The 20,386-nt window shown below is 31.8% G+C and overlaps 1 protein-coding gene across 1 annotated transcript in view; it reads left to right on the top strand.

The window, feature by feature from the left end:
* Positions 1–20,386, top strand: part of LOC117784784 — a 40,894-nt gene that overhangs the window by 2,483 nt on the left and 18,025 nt on the right. The window contains exon 2 of the mRNA XM_034622603.1: positions 13,332–13,869. Within this exon, the coding sequence (XP_034478494.1) occupies positions 13,412–13,869 (458 nt within the window). The 5' untranslated portion in view covers positions 13,332–13,411. The remainder of the gene's footprint in view (positions 1–13,331; positions 13,870–20,386) is intronic.

The raw sequence follows: 20,386 nt of genomic DNA, 5'->3' as shown, positions 1-20,386 counted from the left end.
AACTTATGAAATCACCCTCGTTACATAATTGGCCATATTTTAACACCCGCAGCATCTTGGCCAAAATGCAATGCACATTTACCATTAACCACAATTGCTAATTGTGGTTGCAGTGGTTTCTCCTACCTTTGAAAACTTTGAATAAGAGGAAAATTCTCCAATTTACAACTTTTCAATTTGCATATGTATTTGTTAACGTATGTTGTATAATGTTTCGGCTTCAATGAACTGTTTAAAAACCGCATAATTAAATGAGAATATTTATTTGGCATTTGCTTTAAGTATTTAATTAATTGCGTAATTTGAAAACAAAGTTTACTACAAATTATTAAATACAATATTTAAAGTTGACACTTTTGCTTGCTGTCGCTGCCATTGCCAATGACGGTGTTCATTCATTAATTACTATTTTGAGTATTCAAGTTTTTTGAGTGTTTTGTATTCGACTTGGTTGCCTCATTAATTTCACATTGGCAGCCAAAGCCACAAAAGCAACACCCACAATTAGTCGCTTTTGATTTCATTTTCAATTCCGATTTTTGCTGTAAGTTTTAAGCTCTTACTATTTATAGTCAATTGCTAGAGATGCGCCATATGGCGTAATCAGTTTTTTTTTTTTATCTCTATTATATTATTATATTTTTTAATGCGATTAATTCGCATATTCAATGAGTTTCTATTTTTTTTTTCTTTATATTTGCCAATACTTTTCATAAATTATTGCTTATGAATTGCAGAAAAGAATAATAATATAAATAATTAATATTTTTTAAAAATTCAATGGAGCTGACGAAATTTCAATAGTCTTTTAGATTTTTTTATAAATTTAAACAAGTTAGCCCATTAGGAAATTACTTAAATATATTCTTAGCATTCGATCTCCAGGTTTCTACCTACAGATTTTATTCTTAAATGTTGTTCTTTATTCTTCGACCTATAATATTCAAAGTATAGTTTTGTTTACATTGTTTCGATATAGTTTTAAGGTAAAAATTTGTCTGATTTAAAAGAAAAAAAGGAGGAAATTCGGATAAATTGTGAAATCGGAAACATCTTGTTGCAAGTGTTGTACATTTCCCACTGTGAGGGTATAAAAATCAATTAATTAACTAATAAATGACCCTCGCATGCAGCGAGAAATATGAATATTAAAATTGGGAGATGGTCGAAATATAGGAAAGTCAAGAGTAATTTTATAGCATTGTTCAGTGTATTGTGACGATATTCGATATTGAATGTTGAATTTCAGCTGTTGGTTGTTGTATTGTTGGATTGTTCGATTTTTTGGATTGTTGGTTTGCATTTGTTGCATGTTTTATTAGCATTTAAATAATTTTATTTATTATTTCATGGCATGTGGCTTTTGAATGGCGCGTTGATTGGCACAGGGACTGCATACGAATGTTACAATTTGTCAGCACGTGATAGGATCAGATGTTTGCCATAGAGTATACGGATAAATACGAGTAGACAGAGTTAAAATCAATTAATAAAGACTTTTTGTGGAGCTTTAAACTCCGCTCTAATAAGTGAAAGGGTCGTCGAACCGGAATTGCCAAAAATTAAACCACAAAAAAAAAACATATAAATAAATACTTAAATAAAACAGCACAAAAACGAAACAAACTCGGCAAAAGACAACAGCAACAAAATAAAGCCAACAAGCTGATAAGCACAAAGAATCCAAACACGTTCCAAGACAAACCAAACAAAGTATTATAAATAAATATACATTTAAATATACATATATACATTAGATAGGTAGGTAGCTTTATATGTATATAAGTATGAAGACAATCACCAGTTAAAGCTTTGCTTAAGCGGAATTTAAATGCAATGCAAAATGTGATCATAGAGCTAATTTCAAGCGAGGGCTAACACAAAAGTACACAAGAGAACTGTGGAATGGCCCTACATTTGATTCATTGTAAACATATTTCGCATATAAATTATTGTATTTAGCTAATGAATTGAATAACAAACTCTAAAACAAGTTATTCACTTTACTTTTAATGTCGTCAGATGTTACATATTTCTTCTGTTTCCTCTAATTCTTCTTCATCTTTGTCTTTTCAAGTTGGCTTAGATTTTAAGAATTCTGATAAATGGTTGCTCTTAAAGCATGTTCGGTTTTTTTTTCTATTTTTTATTTGTAGAGATCGTGATTTAAATTAAGACATTTATGCCTTGAATGCTTATAGATTCTTCGTACTCATCCCGATCAAGAACCCAGAAAAAAAAACATGCGGTAATAAATTAGGAATCGCTTCAGGTGATTAACTAAAACTTGCTAAAAATCAATTTCAATTCTAAAACAAGTTTATGGCGTTAAACGCTAGTTATTATTCTTTTAAAAGCGTGTCGAAGATCAAAGATCAAGTATCGCATAGAGTTCAATACAATGCGATATCAGACAATTCAAATTAACATAAGTCAAGTTCAGAGGACCCCGATCACATTATTAAATATCTACTTTCAATTGATTTAAATAGATTTTAATTGTTTGTCGCCGTTTAATCAATTGACAATGGCACAATGGAGCATAGACTTGAACCAGAAACCCACTAATATGCATGTCAGTAGAGGCAAGCAGTCTCTATATCTCTATATCTCTTTTTCTTTGTCTGTGTGTGTGTGCAGCTAATTTTCATCATAAAAAAAGCGAGTCAAACACTCAAATTGGCATGAAAAGCTTCAATAATAGAGTTAAATAGATAACAACGACACTAAACCAGTTACCAGTTCGGAGACATTAGCATGTTGACAACCAAAGACAATAGATCATGTTTAGCATGTGTGTGTGACTCTGAGTGTGTGTGTGTGTGAGACAACACTTCAGTCCACTAACAAAAGGCTTCAAAGTGTTGCATGCAAATGTTGCATTCATTTGGCTATTGCATTGTTGTAGACTAAGCTGATAAGGAGGCTCGACTAACGAATACCCGTACCTTAACTGATCGGAAAGTCCAGTAGTGAAAAGGTCAATCCTTTTTGAACATACATATATCTCTCCTTCTCTCTCTCTCTTTGAACTTTCGAAACACACAGTATATTTAAGAGTAGATGTCATTCATAAATTCGTCTGATATTGAGGCTGAAGAGTAAATAGTGTAGGAACCTGGACAAATTGTATATACATGGATTTTAAATCATTGTCTTGGTTCACTAACCAGAAATGTATATAAATTTTGTCCATATTCCTTATAAAAAAGTCAAAAAAACCAACTTGAGTTTTATTTTTGATCAAAAATATAAAACTCAAGAAATAATCATAATTCTATAAGTTTTATTTTTTTACTCAAAAATAATTTACTTTATTCCTGAGTTTAATTTTTTTGCTTAAGAAAATACATAAGTAAATTAATAGAAATCAATAATAATTAATTTTTTTTTTTTTGAGTTTTATAATAGAACTTATAATGATTAAAGTCCCTGATTCAAGTAGTTCAGTATCCGAGATTATAAAACTCAAGAAATAATCAATATTGTATGATTTGAATAGTGAAAAAATAAATTTAAAAAAAATTGTATACCCTGCCTAAAAATATAGTTAAAAATAGCTGCGTAAGTAGATCTTTCTCTGTCTCTATCTCTCTATTTCTACATATATCTCTCTCTCTCTCTCTCTCTCTCTCCATCTCTATCCGTATCTCTATCTATATCTATATCTATTTCTATATCTATATCTATATCTATATCTTTATCTATATCTATATCTCTATCTCTATTTCTCTCTCTCTCTATCTCTCTCTTTCTCTCTTTCTTTTCCTTTCTCTATCTCTTTTTCTTTCTCTCTCTCGCTCAATCTCTATCTCTCTTTCTCTATCTATCTCTCTCTCTCTCTCATCGGGTCTAAAGTTACGGTTGTAAAGCAAAGACAAAACAAAAGTTTCCCTAATTGGCAGTCGAACTTTATTGACTTATTCCGATATTGATTAGATGCATTCACTCCGAATTGGTCTCCATTTCTGGAGTGGCGTAAGTGCATAATCATATTACACAAATACACAATAAACTGTTACAGATATGCATATTATAATTATATATGCGTTTAGTTTGACCCAAAAACGCGGATGTCCGGCCGGCTTTTTAGTGGCATTACACAATTTCAATTCAAGTTCAGGCCCACAACACAAAGGCCCAAAAACAATAACAACAATCATAATAATAACAAGAAACAAGGCAATAAATTACACCTGTTGCTACTGAATCGCAACTTGGCAACGGGCAACTGGCAACACTTGTTGCGACTACAGGCAACACAAACTACAACAATCTGAGGTCTTTAATCTGGCGGCTACTGCTGTGGGTCACTTTTGGGGTCTTTGGCTCCAGCTGGGTCTTTGAGTCATGAACTGAACCGAAAATCAAAATGAAATGTCAAATGTGATGTGTTGTGTTGTGTTGTGTTGATGAATGTTGTACGAGTGAATGTGGATATGAATGTGTATTTGAATGTTTGAGCTTCACATTTTATCGTTGACTTTGCTACTGATATTGGCCTTGGCTCTGAACGATATCAATATGACCGAATGCGATGAATACACATATGAATAATATAGAGTATTTACACACATACATATAGAGACACAAATGTACATTAGGGTGCATAGATTTTTTTTTTTTAATATGTTTAACACAAATTCGTAAACTACGGTCGATTTTACGATGTTTTCACCAAGAAACTATAGTTCTAAAATCAACTCTTAGTCTTCGTATTTTGAGTTAAAAATTTTTATTTTTTGACAATTGCTCCTTTAATGTTTTTTTGAAAGTCCTGGTTCTAGCAAGAGTTTTGATACCTATCTTGCCAGGATCGGACTAAGGACACTAGATCTATGCTAATAATGATATTCTAAAAATTTCAAAAAAATATACATTTTTCAACTCAAAAGCGGGAAGTAGGAATTGATTTTACAACAATGTTTTCTTGGTTGAAACATTCTAAAATTGACCGTAGGTTACGAATTTGGTATATAATTTTTCAATTTTTTTGATCCCATACAAATCGATGCACCCTAATGTACATATATCGCTTCATTAAATGAAGCTGCCTTCATTTTCATATTGTCTATTGATTTATTTTTCGCTTGTGGCTGCTTCCACTTCTTCTTCTCTTGTTTACACGATTATTCTTGGCTTTATTATTATTATTTTTATTTTTATTGCTTCTCTTGTAATCCACAATGTCAAGTGATATTTCTTTGGTTGCTCTACAAAAAGTGCGCCTCAATTGCCAAACGTTTCAAGTCCAAATTCCTATAAATAGTTTTTTTTTTTTGCTTCATAAATAGAATCAAGTGTATATTTACTAAAAATAGCAAAATATATTTTGATAATGAAGTAATATTTCTATGTGTTAAATGCAATGATCGTTGTCTCTTTTATTATACCAAGTTATCGATTTTATTGATATTTTTATACGCCCTTAAATATGGCATATTACATGCTCGATCATTAAATTATGATTTCTTTAGGTGATTGCTATTAAATTAGTAAATGTGCATAAATTAGCCAACAGAATTCTGCTTAAAGTGACCATAAAATAACAAAAAATAGTCGTAGTCAATTCGTGGCTGCCCACAACGGCAGCGTGTAAATAAGTTATAAAATTAAACGAGCTTTATTAATTGCAGGTTATAAATATGGCCAAGAGCCAATAGATAAAGGCCGGGCCAGCGGGCAATACCCAAACTGGTAGTCAATAAATCGCAACAGCTGCCGCCAATGCTCAAAGTCGAAGATTATGTAAATGGCTCCGGGGGCAACATGGAAATTATCATAGAAGCTCATTCTCATCTCTTCCATGTGCAGTTTCAGTTCGAATAGAACCGTTTCTCTGATGAAGCCGGAAAATTATGCAAAGTCAAAGTGGAAGCAAAACCTTGTCCTTGACGAGTCAAACAAAACCCTCCGATTCTCTTTTATAATTCTATTAAATCTATTTTCTGTAATACCATCAAAATTTATCGAGAGATTGTTATGTTTAAAGAATGGATGCTACCAATTCCACATGCCAATTAACCTTGTGGCCATCAATAACACTCCGAAAGGCAGAAGCATTCAGCTAAAAATAGAATGGCCACACACTCATATTCACATTCATATTCATATGGATTCATACTCGTATGCTTTGCAGCTGTGTATACTTTTAATTGCAAGCAAACTAATTAGATATGCCCTCAGTTGGCAGATACTTAATTCCAGCATCAGCAACATCAACACTGTGAATCCCATTCAACTTTCAAGTATTTCTAGTAATTCTGTCATAATCTTCTTTTGCAATTCTTTCTCTAAAAAAAATGCCACAATTTATGCAGAAATATCTCATTTCAAATGAGAGCAATGTGACATATCTAAAAAACTAAAAAGAATTTTAAAAGGAATTTTTGCATTAGAATGAAAATGTCATTTATTTCTGGCGCTGGGTAAAAAGAGCTAGACAAAAATAAAAGCGTATAAGGGTTTTTATATTCATAAAAATTTATTATTACATATTTTAAGCCAAATGGAAAAGCTTATTCCACACAAATGTGTCGAAATGCAGATACAGATACAGGTTTCAGGAACCCTTAAAAAAAAATTTTATTGAAAGCTCGGTTGAATTTTAAAACTTAAATATTATTAAAAAAAAAAAAAAAAAATTTTAATTATAAAAAAAATCATTTTAGTTACTCCCCTTTTAGATTAATTATTCCATATTATATCTAATTTAATAAAAAAAAGGTAAACAAAAAAATATAAAATAAAATTTATAAAATTTTGGATTTTAGATTCTTATAAAATTTAGATAACATAGATTAACATATTTAACATAGATTTAAACATGGATATCTACTTTCCAACATCTTTTCTAGAGTTTAGCATACCCTAGAGTGTATTCAAATGCCACAGGGTATACAATTGGTCAGTATAAAGGACATGCAGCTGCATTTAGTGCGTTTTTATGCCATAAGCTGTAGCTGGCGTCCAAGTGCCACTGAAGTGCATGAGTATATGAATGTTTCTCATTTCTCAGTTCTCATTTCTCGTTGCCCACCCCTTCTACTGCTTCTGCTTCATCCTCTGCTTCTGCAACTGTTTGTATCTTGTTTTTAGCTTACACGAGTACTTGCCACATGCTGCAAGCCTGCCGACAAGTGCCACTTGCCCCCAGTTGCTTATGTTTTTTTGAGTGTTTGTTGTCTGGCCACAAATCGCCTCGTGCTCGAAATTTTCTATATATGCACCCAGCACTGACTAACAGAATCTGTGGCATGCAACACACACAGAAAAAAAGATCTAAGCAGTTGTTTCACTTGTACGTGACACAACTCACTTATTTCGAGCTGACCACAAACAGATTAAGTGTTTATTGTGGCAACCACCTACACTGAAAAAGAAGACCAACTTCTAAAATCAAGAACATTCATCTTAAGTATTTTGTTCTTAAAATATGATTATTTAAAGACCAAATTACAAAAAATATGGTTATTAATCTAAAAAATCTTAAACTCTTAATAAAAGAAAAAAAATCTTAAATTGTTAGGAAAGTATAATAGAAAAGTATAATGGCGCTCTGGTTAGAGAGGCCGCTTCAGTTGTGAAGCAGTAGGCGGCGGTTCGAATCCCACTCGTAACAAATTAAAATTACATTTATAAAATTACTAATACAGAATAAAATGTAAATAAATCAAAATTTAAAAATCAAAAAAAATTGTAAATATAAAAAAAAAAATTTTTATATACTTTATTTTTTAATTTTAAGAACAATTATTATTAAAATAAGAACTTGGTCCTATTTAAAATGTTCTTATAATCAAGATGTGCTCTCTTAATTTAAGAATTTTTTAAATTAAGAATTTTTTAGACAAAAAATCTAAGCTCTGCGGTTAAAGTCTTGATTTTAGAACAATTTTTTTAACAGTGTACAGCATAAAAAAGGAAAATCTTTTGCAGCAAAAAATAAAGAAAAAAAATGCTCACAATGAAATGGAAAAAAGCTTTTCACGTTCGTCGCAAAGCCAAAGCTGCAATTAGTTGTTTTAAAAAAAAAGAGTAAATAGTACAGTACGCGCTGCAAATCACATTAACCCACTGAGTTTTTTATCACACACACACACACACACACAATTGCACAGCTTTAATAATATGGCATTAACTGAGTTCAGTCGCATTAATTGCAAAATTCAAACGTCGCTGACTTTGTCGCAATAATCATTGCAAAATGAGTCGCTTTTGAGTCTTGGTTTAGGCCAACTAATTAAAGGTTTTGTGCGCACTAATTGCGGCCACTGGGCCCAACCGTGGTGAGCACCTCAATGACAGCCACACGCTGCTGCTGTTGTGGGCGCAACGAGCCGTAAACTTGCCACCAATTCTCACATCATCAACCCAAAATGGTCACTTCAAACCCAACGCCCCCCACCCAAAAAAAAGAGTTTAAAAAAACCAAAAGCAGGCGTTTGCACATTTAACAGCTGCACTTTTGGGTTAAATTAAAATAAGTGTTTATAATATATAATCTGTTCATAAACCGAACCGTGAGTCATTTGCAACCCAAAAAGCCCCAAAAGATACTTGCATAATACGCCGACTTTTTTCAATTTATTTTTTATTTTCATTTTTTTTTTTTTTTTTTTTGATATCTTTGACCTTTTCCGTTGACCGTTGGGCTTGTGTTTGTTGCGTTTGCTGTTGCGCACAATGTTGCATCTTCAGCAATTGCAACAACAACAGCAACAACTTGCCACTTAGCTCAATAGCTTATTGTCTTTAAGTTTGCCGCCTCCTGTTGTGGCTTGTCTCTCGGTGACATGTGGCTAAGGCACAGTGCACAGTGGAGCAAATCGTTAAATACTTGGCCTAAAGTCAAATATTGCAGATATCGAGTTGAAATTTGGCATATTGTATAAATATAGTGGGCAAAATATCTAAACAAAATTTTAAAAACGATAACATGAAAACCGATAAAAATTGCACGGTTGCAGAAATAGCGAAAATATTTATCGCTTATTTATATATAGAGTATTTAGTTTGATTATGGTGTATTAAAATTTAGTTTTATTTTCATAAAAATTTGGACTTTATGCCAAATATTTTGCATTTCGTTCCACTGTGCAGTGTTTCAGATACAAATGCAAATTTTATTCAGTAACTAACCAGCAACCCGGACATAATTTTTGATAGTAAACCTTTATTTTTAAATGGTTGATCAGGATGTACAAAATTCGACAGTATTTAAATAAATTAATGCCAAAATAACAGACCTCTAGCTCTAACCGTTTGAACTCTGCGTCAGTCAGGTCAAAGAGATTTTTACTGATTATTGTGAACAAATTTGAATGTGATACCAATTTGATTTAGGTAAGCAACCGTTACTTTGCCCCACTGTGCGTGCTAGGGGAAGGCGTTGCTTTTGTAGTTTTGTAGTTTCTGCGGTAAAATTTAAGCATTGGTTTTGTTCGCGACACCATTTTCGCAATATGCACAATGTAATATGAATATATATATATAAATAAATATATACATATATATGCATTGTAAATCTGCTTGTTGTTGTGCTTTATGTAGATGGCGTTTTGTTAGCCATTGTTGTTATTGTTGCCGTTGCTGTTGTGAATGTTATGTTGATCGACAGCAAAGTTTGTCGCCCAAGTCTTTTGTTTTAGGCCGCCGCCTGCTGCCTGTCTATCAGCACATTAATGCCGTTTTCGATCAATTCAATGCATGTCAAATAAAAGTCAAGGTAGTGGCAGAAAAGGAAGAGAGGTAGACGCTGATAAAGAGGCAAACTCATTGAGAGACGCCACATGGCAACCGCATTGAATGAATTGATCATTTTGCACGCTTGTTGATTATTATGGGGGGCACAGTGTGACGTCTGTGCCAACAGTTGACTGATGTCTCTGTTTGCCCAGCAATTGACTCATCAAACTAAATATCAAAAGCAGCCGCAGGCATTCTTCCAACAAATATCTGAGCTACGATATAAATAAAAGCCTCACGTATCTATAGATGCCATAGTTCTGTATATTTCAAGTATCTGCCAAATCAATTTGAGTGTTTGCTCATCATTATGAACTTCATAATGATGATGATTGAAATAAAACAAAAAACGATTTTCATAATTCAAAATTGAAGCACATTTTTATCACATTTGTTTGCCAGCCATTTATCACAATCTATATACATATTTATACATTTATTGTATATATTTACTATAGTTATATAGTTCGCTTAGTTGTGTAAATTTATGCCATATTTGCATATTTTTTGTCGCTTTTTTTTTCGTCAAAACGACGGAGGTTAAAGAACTATGCCAATTGTGTGCCACCACTGTGACAGCGCTGTGCCACCAGTGTGGCATCATTAAGGGCCGAGACAAATGAAGATTGATGGGACAGTTCATGTCCAAGTCCATGTTCAACAATGAGTACAGCTCACATTGAACCATTGACTCAATGCTCCAATTTGTTGCTGTTTTGTGGCAGCAACGGAAATCAGCAAAACTCTTGAAGTTTTTCAAAGCAAGCACAAATGTTGCCAACTGTTTTTCATGTTCTTCTTATACTCTGTAAACGTTGAAAGTGTGCAGAGTTGTATTTATAAGAAAATAGAAATAGAAATAGCAGACAGATGCTTACAATTGAGCTATACTTAATCTTGATCAACTGAGAAAGTCTTTTAATTTTATAGAGCCTTATTTTAGGTTTTCTTAATTTCATTCACTTCTTGTTTTATTTCACTTATTTATAAATTTATATATATTAAATCAGTTATTGGTGTGATTCGTTTTATTTTTTTGGGTTTTCCCCAAACTATGCAAATGTTGGATCATTTAAAAATTTACTTTTATACATTTAAATTTGTTTTTTTTTATATTATTTTCGTTTTAGTTTTAATTTTAATTTTACATATTTTCCGTAATTTAATTATTATTTTACTCAACTTAAATAAATTTAGTTGACATTAAATAAATATAATAAATAAATTTGTAAATTTTGATAAAAACTTAACTTCTGGCCAAATCTACATTATTTTAGATAGTGCAAAACAAATAAAAAGAGACAGAATATGTAATAAATTTTCGTCTGTGTAGCCGTTTCTATTTATGTCTTTCTTATTATATAACACCCTATCTCAATTGTTTGTTTTTTAATATTTTAATTGATTACTGTTTTAAATATATTTTAGTTACATCTACTTAAGTTTGTTTTAAGCTCCTAGAACAGTCTACAGGATATTTCGCTGTCGTATATGCTCTAAACTTCTCACTTGCTTTGTTTATTTTTATTGTTGCTGCTGATGTTGTTGTTGTTGTTGTTTTTTTTGCCAAATGCTGTCAACACATTGGAAGAGACAACAACAACAGTAACAACAACAAGTTGTAACTTTGAGTTGTCACAACTTGGAAAGAGAACTAGAAAAACTTTATGAGTTTCCATCATGTGTTGACCATGGCATAAATGTGCATCGTTCGATGATTAATTTACACTTATTATTATTTTTATTCATATTATTAGGTATTTTCAACAGCTGACACAGAAAGCAACCAAATGCGGCACGTTTCGATGACTGGCCACTTGATATAAAGGTACAAGAATTCAGCCAACTCAAGTGACTTTAGGTTTGAATTTGGTAATGCAAGAAGAAGAAGAAAAAGTAGGAAAAGAAGAAGCACGCGAGCTGTTGTTGTTGTAATTTTGGCTTGGCATAACACACAGCAACAAGAAACAAGTTTCCACCTACAAGATTTTAAAGCATGCAAGTCTCATCAATGGCAGCATTTTTTTGCACTGCACTGTCTCCCCTTTCCCCTTCCAATCCCACCCAATTGCTGACAAATGATGAAGCTGTCAGCGTGTTGACTGCATTACGTATCCTCCCTCCCCCCCCCTTACCCCTATCACAGTCCCATCTCTATGCTTAACTGTCTATCAGGTTAATACATACACGAATATACCCGCAGGCCAAGTGAGCGAGAGTGAGAGAGGTAGCTTTTACATAAATCGCTAGGCACTTGTTTAGTGAATTTTCAATTTTCGAATTATGTGCCGAAATGACTGTGGAAATGTGCTTGGAAATCTGCCTGCTCATCATGGGTCAGTTATCAGTTAAACAATTTTGCAAAACCGCGCAACATTTTGGCCATAAATTATGGTTGGGAGGACGTGGCCAGCATTATGCAATCTGAACCTTTTTTGGGGCCGTTTGCATTGCGTTGCCAACAGACTAATTAATGCAACAGCATGCACAAACACTTTTAACTCACGGTGCATTCCATGTGACGTGCAGTTACAGTGAGCAGCAAAAGCCGTTGCACAGCAATCAATATTTTAAAACAATATTTAAAATTTGTTTTGAAAAATCAACTGGTTTTTATTACTCTGTGGAGCATCAGGAAATCTGACTTTTCTAAAATTGTGTTTTAGTCGTTTACGCTAAAAAAAAATATTTGTACACTGAAAGAAAAGCGCAACTTTTAAAATCAAGAACATTCATCTTAAATATTTAAAATTTAAAATAAGACAATTGTAAGACTAAATTAAAATTACTAAGATTATTAATTTAAAGTTTGGCAGTTTGGCAAGAATAAAAATCTTACATTTTTTCGAAAGTATAAATATGTCATATTTTATTATAAGTGGTAACTTAGCACTCTGGTTAGAGTTGCCGCATAGTTAAAAGCAAGCGTGGGTTCGAATCCCACTCTTTTTAAGGAACATACTTAGTAAAGCAATACTTAAAAAAATAACAAGCCAGAAAAGTATATATTTTATATATCAAAATAATATAATAATAACGAAATTAAAAAATCTAAAAATGTTGCTTATTATTTTTATTTGTTAATTTTAATTATAATTTTAATAATAAGAACTTATTTATTTGAAATTTTCCTAAAAGCAAAATGTGGGTTCTATCTTTAAGAATTTTATGTGGTTGATGTATTTTTTTAACCAAAATTCATAGTTTTGAGACCAATTTCTTGATTTAAGAACATTTTTTCTATCAGTGTAGCACATAAGTGTAGTTTGTGAAATCTTAGACATTTTTAAATTTAAAATAAAGTATTAAATTATTATTATAAATTTTTTTAAATTAAAAAAAATTATTAAACATGATATTATACATTTTTTTAATTACAAATTATTAAACATGATATTATAAATTTTTTTAATTTAAAAAAAATTATTAAACATGATTATCTTTTTTGAAATTTTTTTAATTGCATATTTGACTTGAAAATTTATTCATTTATTTATTTATATATACCCTATATATTGGTATTTAAAGTCCAATCTCAAATTGCTTTAATAACTTATTTTTGTCATTGCCAATTTGCATTGCAGTTAACCGTCAAGACTGAGTTAAAGGCGCAGCCGCAGCCAAATTGGGAGCTGAATGAGGTTGCGCTGAGGGGCGTTGAGCCATGCCCATTTGCAAAAGTTCGCCGGCAACGGCAACGAGCAAGAAAACCGCAACGGACATATCCGCCGATCATGTGACGGAGGCAGCTCAAGTGAAGCGGACGCGGGAACAGGCCTACTTCAATTCCTATGACTTTGATGCAATCGAGGTGCTGCCCTACGACGAGGATGACGATGAGGCAGTGCCTCAGAGACGCTACTCGGAGGCCAACAACAACAACAACAGAGACAGCAATGCGGCTGGCATCACAAAGTTTGCCTACCTGCAACGATTTGGTGCATTCTTTGCTCATAAATCAGCGTCGGATGGAGCAACTGCATCTGTTGGCTCAGAGGCAGCTGCCCACGGACATGAACAGGTCGGAGTTGCTGCTGCCGCAGCTGCTGCTGTTGTTGCTGTGGGGCAAAGTGGTGACAACTTTTTGCTGCCTCGCGCCATGCTCAAATATCAATATCAGAGGTGAGTGTTGCACATTCGCTTTGTTTCAGTTTTACCTTCGACAATTAACGTCAAATGTGCTGCATAATGCTGCAACATCAAGCGGCAAACCAGCAACCAGCAACCAGTTGCTGTGACCTTCGACAATGGCATTGAAAAGGGAAACAACATAACAAAAACAAAAACAAAACGAAAATGAAAACAAAACAAACTACAGCAACAGCAACAATTATTAAGTGCCCTTTGCTCTGATCGTAACTGCAATTTAATTATGATCGTGTCTCAACTCAACTTAACCCTTTGTATGCCATACTCTTCGATTTTGAAATGTTTTTTTTTAATAGAAAATTTAAATAAAAAAATACACTTCTTTTTAGCTTTTTAAATTTCTTGATTTTTTATCCAATAAAGTTCTGTTATTAATATTATAAAATTTGTATAAAAATTCAAAGCTTTGAAATTATTTATTGAAGTTATTATTTTTTCTTAAATTAAATTAATTTTTCTAATGTTAAATTAAAAAATACAATTATTTTTAGCTTTTTAAATTTTTTGATTTTTTATCCAATATAGTTCTGGTATTAATATTATAAATTTTGTATCATATTGAATAAATATTAAAAATTAAATATACAACGCTTTGAAATTATTTAATAAAGTAATTCATTTTTCTTAAAATAAATTTATTTTTATAATATTAAATTAAAGAATACAATTATTTTTAGCTTTTTAAATTTCTTGATTTTTTATCAAATATAGTTTTGGTGTTAACATTATAAAATTTTTATCATATTGACTAAATATCAAAAATTTTAAAATACAAAGCTTTGAAATTATTTAATGAAGTAATTCATTTTTCTTAAATAAATAAAAAAAAATAATAATAAGGTTTGCAACATAAAAATTAAAGGGCTACTAAATTTAATTTTTCTTAAATTAAAAAAAAAATTAATGATGAAGTTTGCAACATAAAAATTTAAAGGCTACTAAATTTAAAAAACACAAAATTTGTTAAAAAAGTGATTATAAATATGGTGTTAAAAACATATTAATATAAAACCAAAAGACACAAATTAGATACACATTTAATCAAAATATTGCACATTTTTTCCAAGTTCCGAGATATATAAGTAAAATCGATATGTTGCAGATAAAGGGTTAACTCAATTCAACTTAAATCACTTATTTTAATCCACCATTCAAATTGAAATTCATGCTTGTTTTTCCATGGCAATTAGCGTTGCATTAGTCTGATTGTTATCGTTAAAGAGATCTGTGATCTTTTGCCTATGAATATATCTAATTGATTAACAAAAATTTGTGTTACAAATTGCGCATACGCCGTGTGTGTGTTTATGTGTGCCGCATTGTGCTGTCAATCGGGCAAATCAAATGAATGCAACTGTTGCAAGTTGCAACTTGCTGGTTGTTGCAGCTGTTGCTTAAGTTGTTGGCTTGCTGCAACTATGTAAATTATGGCGAACGCGAAGTTCAAGTTGCAAGTGGCAAGTGGCATGAGGCAAAATGCCGAAGCAATGCGGTTTTTGGCGCCTGTCGTCAGCCTTCACCTCTTTTCAGCAGAAGCCACTTGACTTGCCAAACACTTGATGCCGGTCAACAGCAACACCAACAACAACAACAACAAGCAGCAACTGCAACTACAACAGCCAGCTGCAACAATTACGTTTATTAATTGAAATTAAAGAAGCCACATATGTGGTTGACTCTGCCACTGCCGCTGCCACTGCCTCTGCCTCTGCTGGAGGTCACAGCCAGTTTTGGTTTGGAAAATATTGATACACTACAAATACATGTGCATAACATATACATATGCATCACATATACATATAAGTGAAAACGACACGGCAACTTAAAAATATATTTATTTACATGTGTGCCATCAAATCGTGCAATTTATTTCAAATGAGTATTTCTATTGATTCACAAATATTTGCCTGCATTTCATTTTGACGCTCTTTACCAATTTTAGTCACATTCATTCACAGCTATTCAGAGTTATTCACAGATAAGCCCAATTTAAGTGGCTAACTGCTGTCAGGGCAATGCCAAAACAAAAATTGCTGATTTTGAATGCATTCCACAGGCTTGTGGATCACGAATCGCATTCAATTTCGCATTCAGAAATCCTGCCATTTAATGTCAACGCAAGGTCAATGCAATTAAAGCACAAGTGCTACTACTATTACTATCAATACTACTACTACTAATTATACTACTAATATTATTACTGTTTCTAATAATACTTTTATTACTAATATTATTACTACTACTTTTACTAATTTTACTACTTCTAATACTACTACTACTAATATCACTACTGATTCTACTTTTACTACTACTTCTGCTACTTTGATTTGGAAATGATTTTTCAAAAACTTTGATCTCTTATAACTTCATCAATAATTAACCGATTTTCAAGCGGAATGTCATTTTGATCATGATTTGATATCTTAATTCATTCTGCATTTAAATTTGTATCATCTAGAAAATTTGATATTTTTTCGATTCTAAGCCATTCATCATTCAATTTTCCATACCTACCCCTTGACATTTTTTCAAAAACTTTGATCTCTCATAACTTCATCAAAAATTAACCGATTTTCAAGCGGAATGTCATTTTGATCATGATTTGGTATCTTAATTAATTCTGCATTTAAATTTTGATCATCTAGAAAATTTGATATTTTTTCGATTCTAAGCCATCTATCATTCAATTTTCCATAATTACCCCTTGACATTTTTTCAAAAACTTTGATCTCTCATAACTTCATCAAAAATTAACCGATTTTCAAGCGGAATGTCATTTTGATCATGATTTGGACTCAACATTTTTTCTGCATTTAAATTTTGATCATCTATAAAATTTGATATTTTTTCGATTCTAAGCCATCTATCATCCAATTTTCCATACCTACCCTTGACATTTTTCAAAACTTTGATCTCTCATAACTTCATCAAAATTAACTGATTTTCAAGCGGAATGTCATTTTGATCAAGATTTGGACTCTACATTTATTCTGCATTTAAATTTGATCATCTATAAAATTTGATATTTTTCGATTCTAAGCCATCTATCATCCAATTTTCCATACCTACCCTTGACATTTTTTCAAAACTTTGATCTCTCATAACTTCATCAAAAATTAACCGATTTTCAAGCGGAATGTCATTTTGATCATGATTTGGACTCAACATTTTTTCTGCATTTAAATTTTGATCATCTATAAAATTTGATATTTTTTCGATTCTAAGCCATCTATCATCCAATTTTCCATACCTACCCCTTGACATTTTTTCAAAAACTTTGATCTCTCATAACTTCATCAAAAATTAACCGATTTTCAAGCGGAATGTCATTTTGTTCAAGATTTGGACTCTACATTTATTCTGCATTTAAATTTTGATCATCTATAAAATTTGATATTTTTTCGATTCTAAGCCATCTATCATCCAATTTTCCATACCTACCCCTTGACATTTTTTCAAAAACTTTGATCTCTCATAACTTCATCAAAAATTAACCGATTTTCAAGCGGAATGTCATTTTGTTCAAGATTTGGACTCTACATTTATTCTGCATTTAAATTTGTATCATCTAGAAAATTTGATATTTTTTCGATTCTAAGCCATTTATCATCCAATTTTCCATACCTACCCCTTGACATTTTTTCAAAAACTTTGATCTCTCATAACTTCATCAAAAATTAACCGATTTTCAAGCGGAATGTCATTTTGATCATGATTTGGCCTCTAAATTGTTTCTGCATTTAAATTTTTATCATCTAGAAAATTTGATATTTTTTTGATTCTAAGCCATCTATCATCCAATTTTCCATACCCTTGACATTTTTTCAAAAACTTTGATCTCTCATAACTTCATCAAAAATTAACCGATTTTCAAGCGGAATTTCATTTTGTTCATGATTTGGTATCTTAATTCATTCTGCATTTAAATATTAATCATCTAGAAAATTTGATATTTTTTCGATTCTAAGCCATCTATCATCCAATTTTCCATACCTACCCCTTGACATTTTTTCAAAAACTTTGATATCTCATAACTTCATCAAAAATTATCTGATTTTCAAGCGGAATGTCATTTTGTTCATGATTTGGCCTCTACATTTATTCTGCGTTTCAATTTCGATCATCTAGAAAATTTGATATTTTTTCGATTCTAAGCCATCTATCATTCAATTTTCCATACCAACCCCTTGACATTTTTTCAAAAACTTTGATCTCACATAACTTCATCAAAAATTAACCGATTTTCAAGTGGAATATCATTTTGATCATTATTTGGCCTCTGAATTGATTCTGCATTTAAATTTTGATCATCTATAAAATTTGATATTTTTTCGATTCTAAGCCATCTATCATCCAATTTTCCATACCAACCCCTTGACATTTTTTCAAAAACTTTGATCTCACATAACTTCATCAAAAATTAACCGATTTTCAAGTGGAATATCATTTTGATCATTATTTGGCCTCTGAATTGATTCTGCATTTAAATTTTTAACATCTAGAAAATTTGATATTTTTTCGATACTAAGCCATTTATTATCCAATTTTCCATATCTACCCCTTGACATTTTTTCAAAAACTTTGATCTCTCATAACTTCATCAAAAATGCCGATTTTCAAGCGGAATGTCATTTTGTTCAAGATTTGGACTCTACATTTATTCTGCATTTAAATTTTGATCATCTATAAAATTTGATATTTTTCGATTCTAAGCCATCTATCATCCAATTTTCCATACCTACCCTTGACATTTTTCAAAACTTTGATCTCTCATAACTTCATCAAAAATTAACCGATTTTCAAGCGGAATGTCATTTTGATCATGATTTGGACTCAACATTTTTTCTGCATTTAAATTTTGATCATCTATAAAATTTGATATTTTTTCGATTCTAAGCCATCTATCATCCAATTTTCCATACCTACCCCTTGACATTTTTTCAAAAACTTTGATATCTCATAACTTCATCAAAAATTAGGCGATTTCAAGCGGATTGACATTTTATTCATAATTTGGTATCTTAATTCATTCTGCATTTAAATTTTTATCATTTAATAGTAAATAGTACTTACAAGTTATGTTATAAAATGTACTATAAAGTTAGCTAATATACTATGTCATATCACAATGTCACTACACTCATATGAAAATTAGTACTTCTTTTCATCTAAATACCATCACTTAAAAAACTACTATCGTTATCTATAGTCTACTACTTTTTTTTTGCCAAAGCTACACTTTTGTTGCTACTTGTTTATTTTGGTATGCATCGCTTCCCTTTCGCTAGCGATCTTTATTGTCAGAAGACATTGAGCCACGACGCATGTTAAACACCGAATTTGATTAAGCAGAAGGTATTCGCATTCATGTTTAAGAATACTTATATCCATGTACATACGAATGTGTGCTACCAGGTGTCGGATCGTATTATCGACACTACCGAGAAGGTCGATCAAGCAATGCGAATTTTATTATTAAACTCAAACTCGTACTCGTAGTCATATTGTAGTTGGTAGTTGGTTGTTGGTATGTCCGAGTATTAGTGGCATTATCAGACTGCTGGATGCAGTTAGTCGACGGTCAATTTGGCCATTATTACCGCTATTAAGTAGTTTGGTTCGATCGTCGATAATTTGTATTCAAGTCGAGACAATCCATAGCTATGCCAGGGCCAATGTCTCGACTTGGCCATCTATCTGCCAATAACAGCAAATTAAGCATTTTCTGGCTAAGCATGTGAGAATAATCGCAACAATGTAAATGTGATTAATGTGATAGGATTGATTTATACTTATACTTAATGCTTATAAAATACATACTTGTATTTGACTTAACTTGTAGTTAACTAGTTAGAGAGAAGGACGTTGGCTAATTTTTAGTTTTTATTATTATTATTATTGGCTGTTAGTTGTTAGTTGGCTGCCAAAACTGAACCAAAGCTGTTGGACCAAACTCTAATTTGTTGTGGCAATCGGAGTCAACAATAATTAGCGGACACACACCGTTTTAGTATTACTTTTTTTTTAAATTTGCTAGTAACTAAGCTAACGGCCCATGTTCCGACATGCAAACGAGGCTGAACATTTTAATTAACACAGCTCACAAATAAATACGCAAATCTATTGCAAAATATTTCATGCTTCAAGTCGCGATGGAACGTTAACCTTGTCGATTACATATTGAGCCCAAAAAAAAATATAAATAAAAAAATAAAAAAAATTTATGAAAAAGCAACCGAAAAGCATTCAACAAACCAAACTAAACGCATCGATAAACAAGCTGGTCTTAATAACCATAGCATACGAGAATAGCCTCCATACTTCACACTCCACACACTCCAATCAAAACCAATACCAAAACCAAGCCCAAATCCAAACCCAAGTCCAAGTCCATGCACCCAAAAAAATAAAATAAAATAAAAAAAAAACTGGTGGCAACTTATCAATTTTAGTTGCATTACGCACAAAGCTGCAATATAAATATAAGAAC

This window comes from Drosophila innubila (genome assembly GCF_004354385.1).
Source record: "Drosophila innubila isolate TH190305 chromosome 2R unlocalized genomic scaffold, UK_Dinn_1.0 1_C_2R, whole genome shotgun sequence".
NCBI classification, from domain to species: Eukaryota; Metazoa; Arthropoda; class Insecta; order Diptera; family Drosophilidae; genus Drosophila; species Drosophila innubila.
Note: the sequence above shows the minus strand (reverse complement) of the source record. Positions and strands in the feature narration are given on the sequence as shown.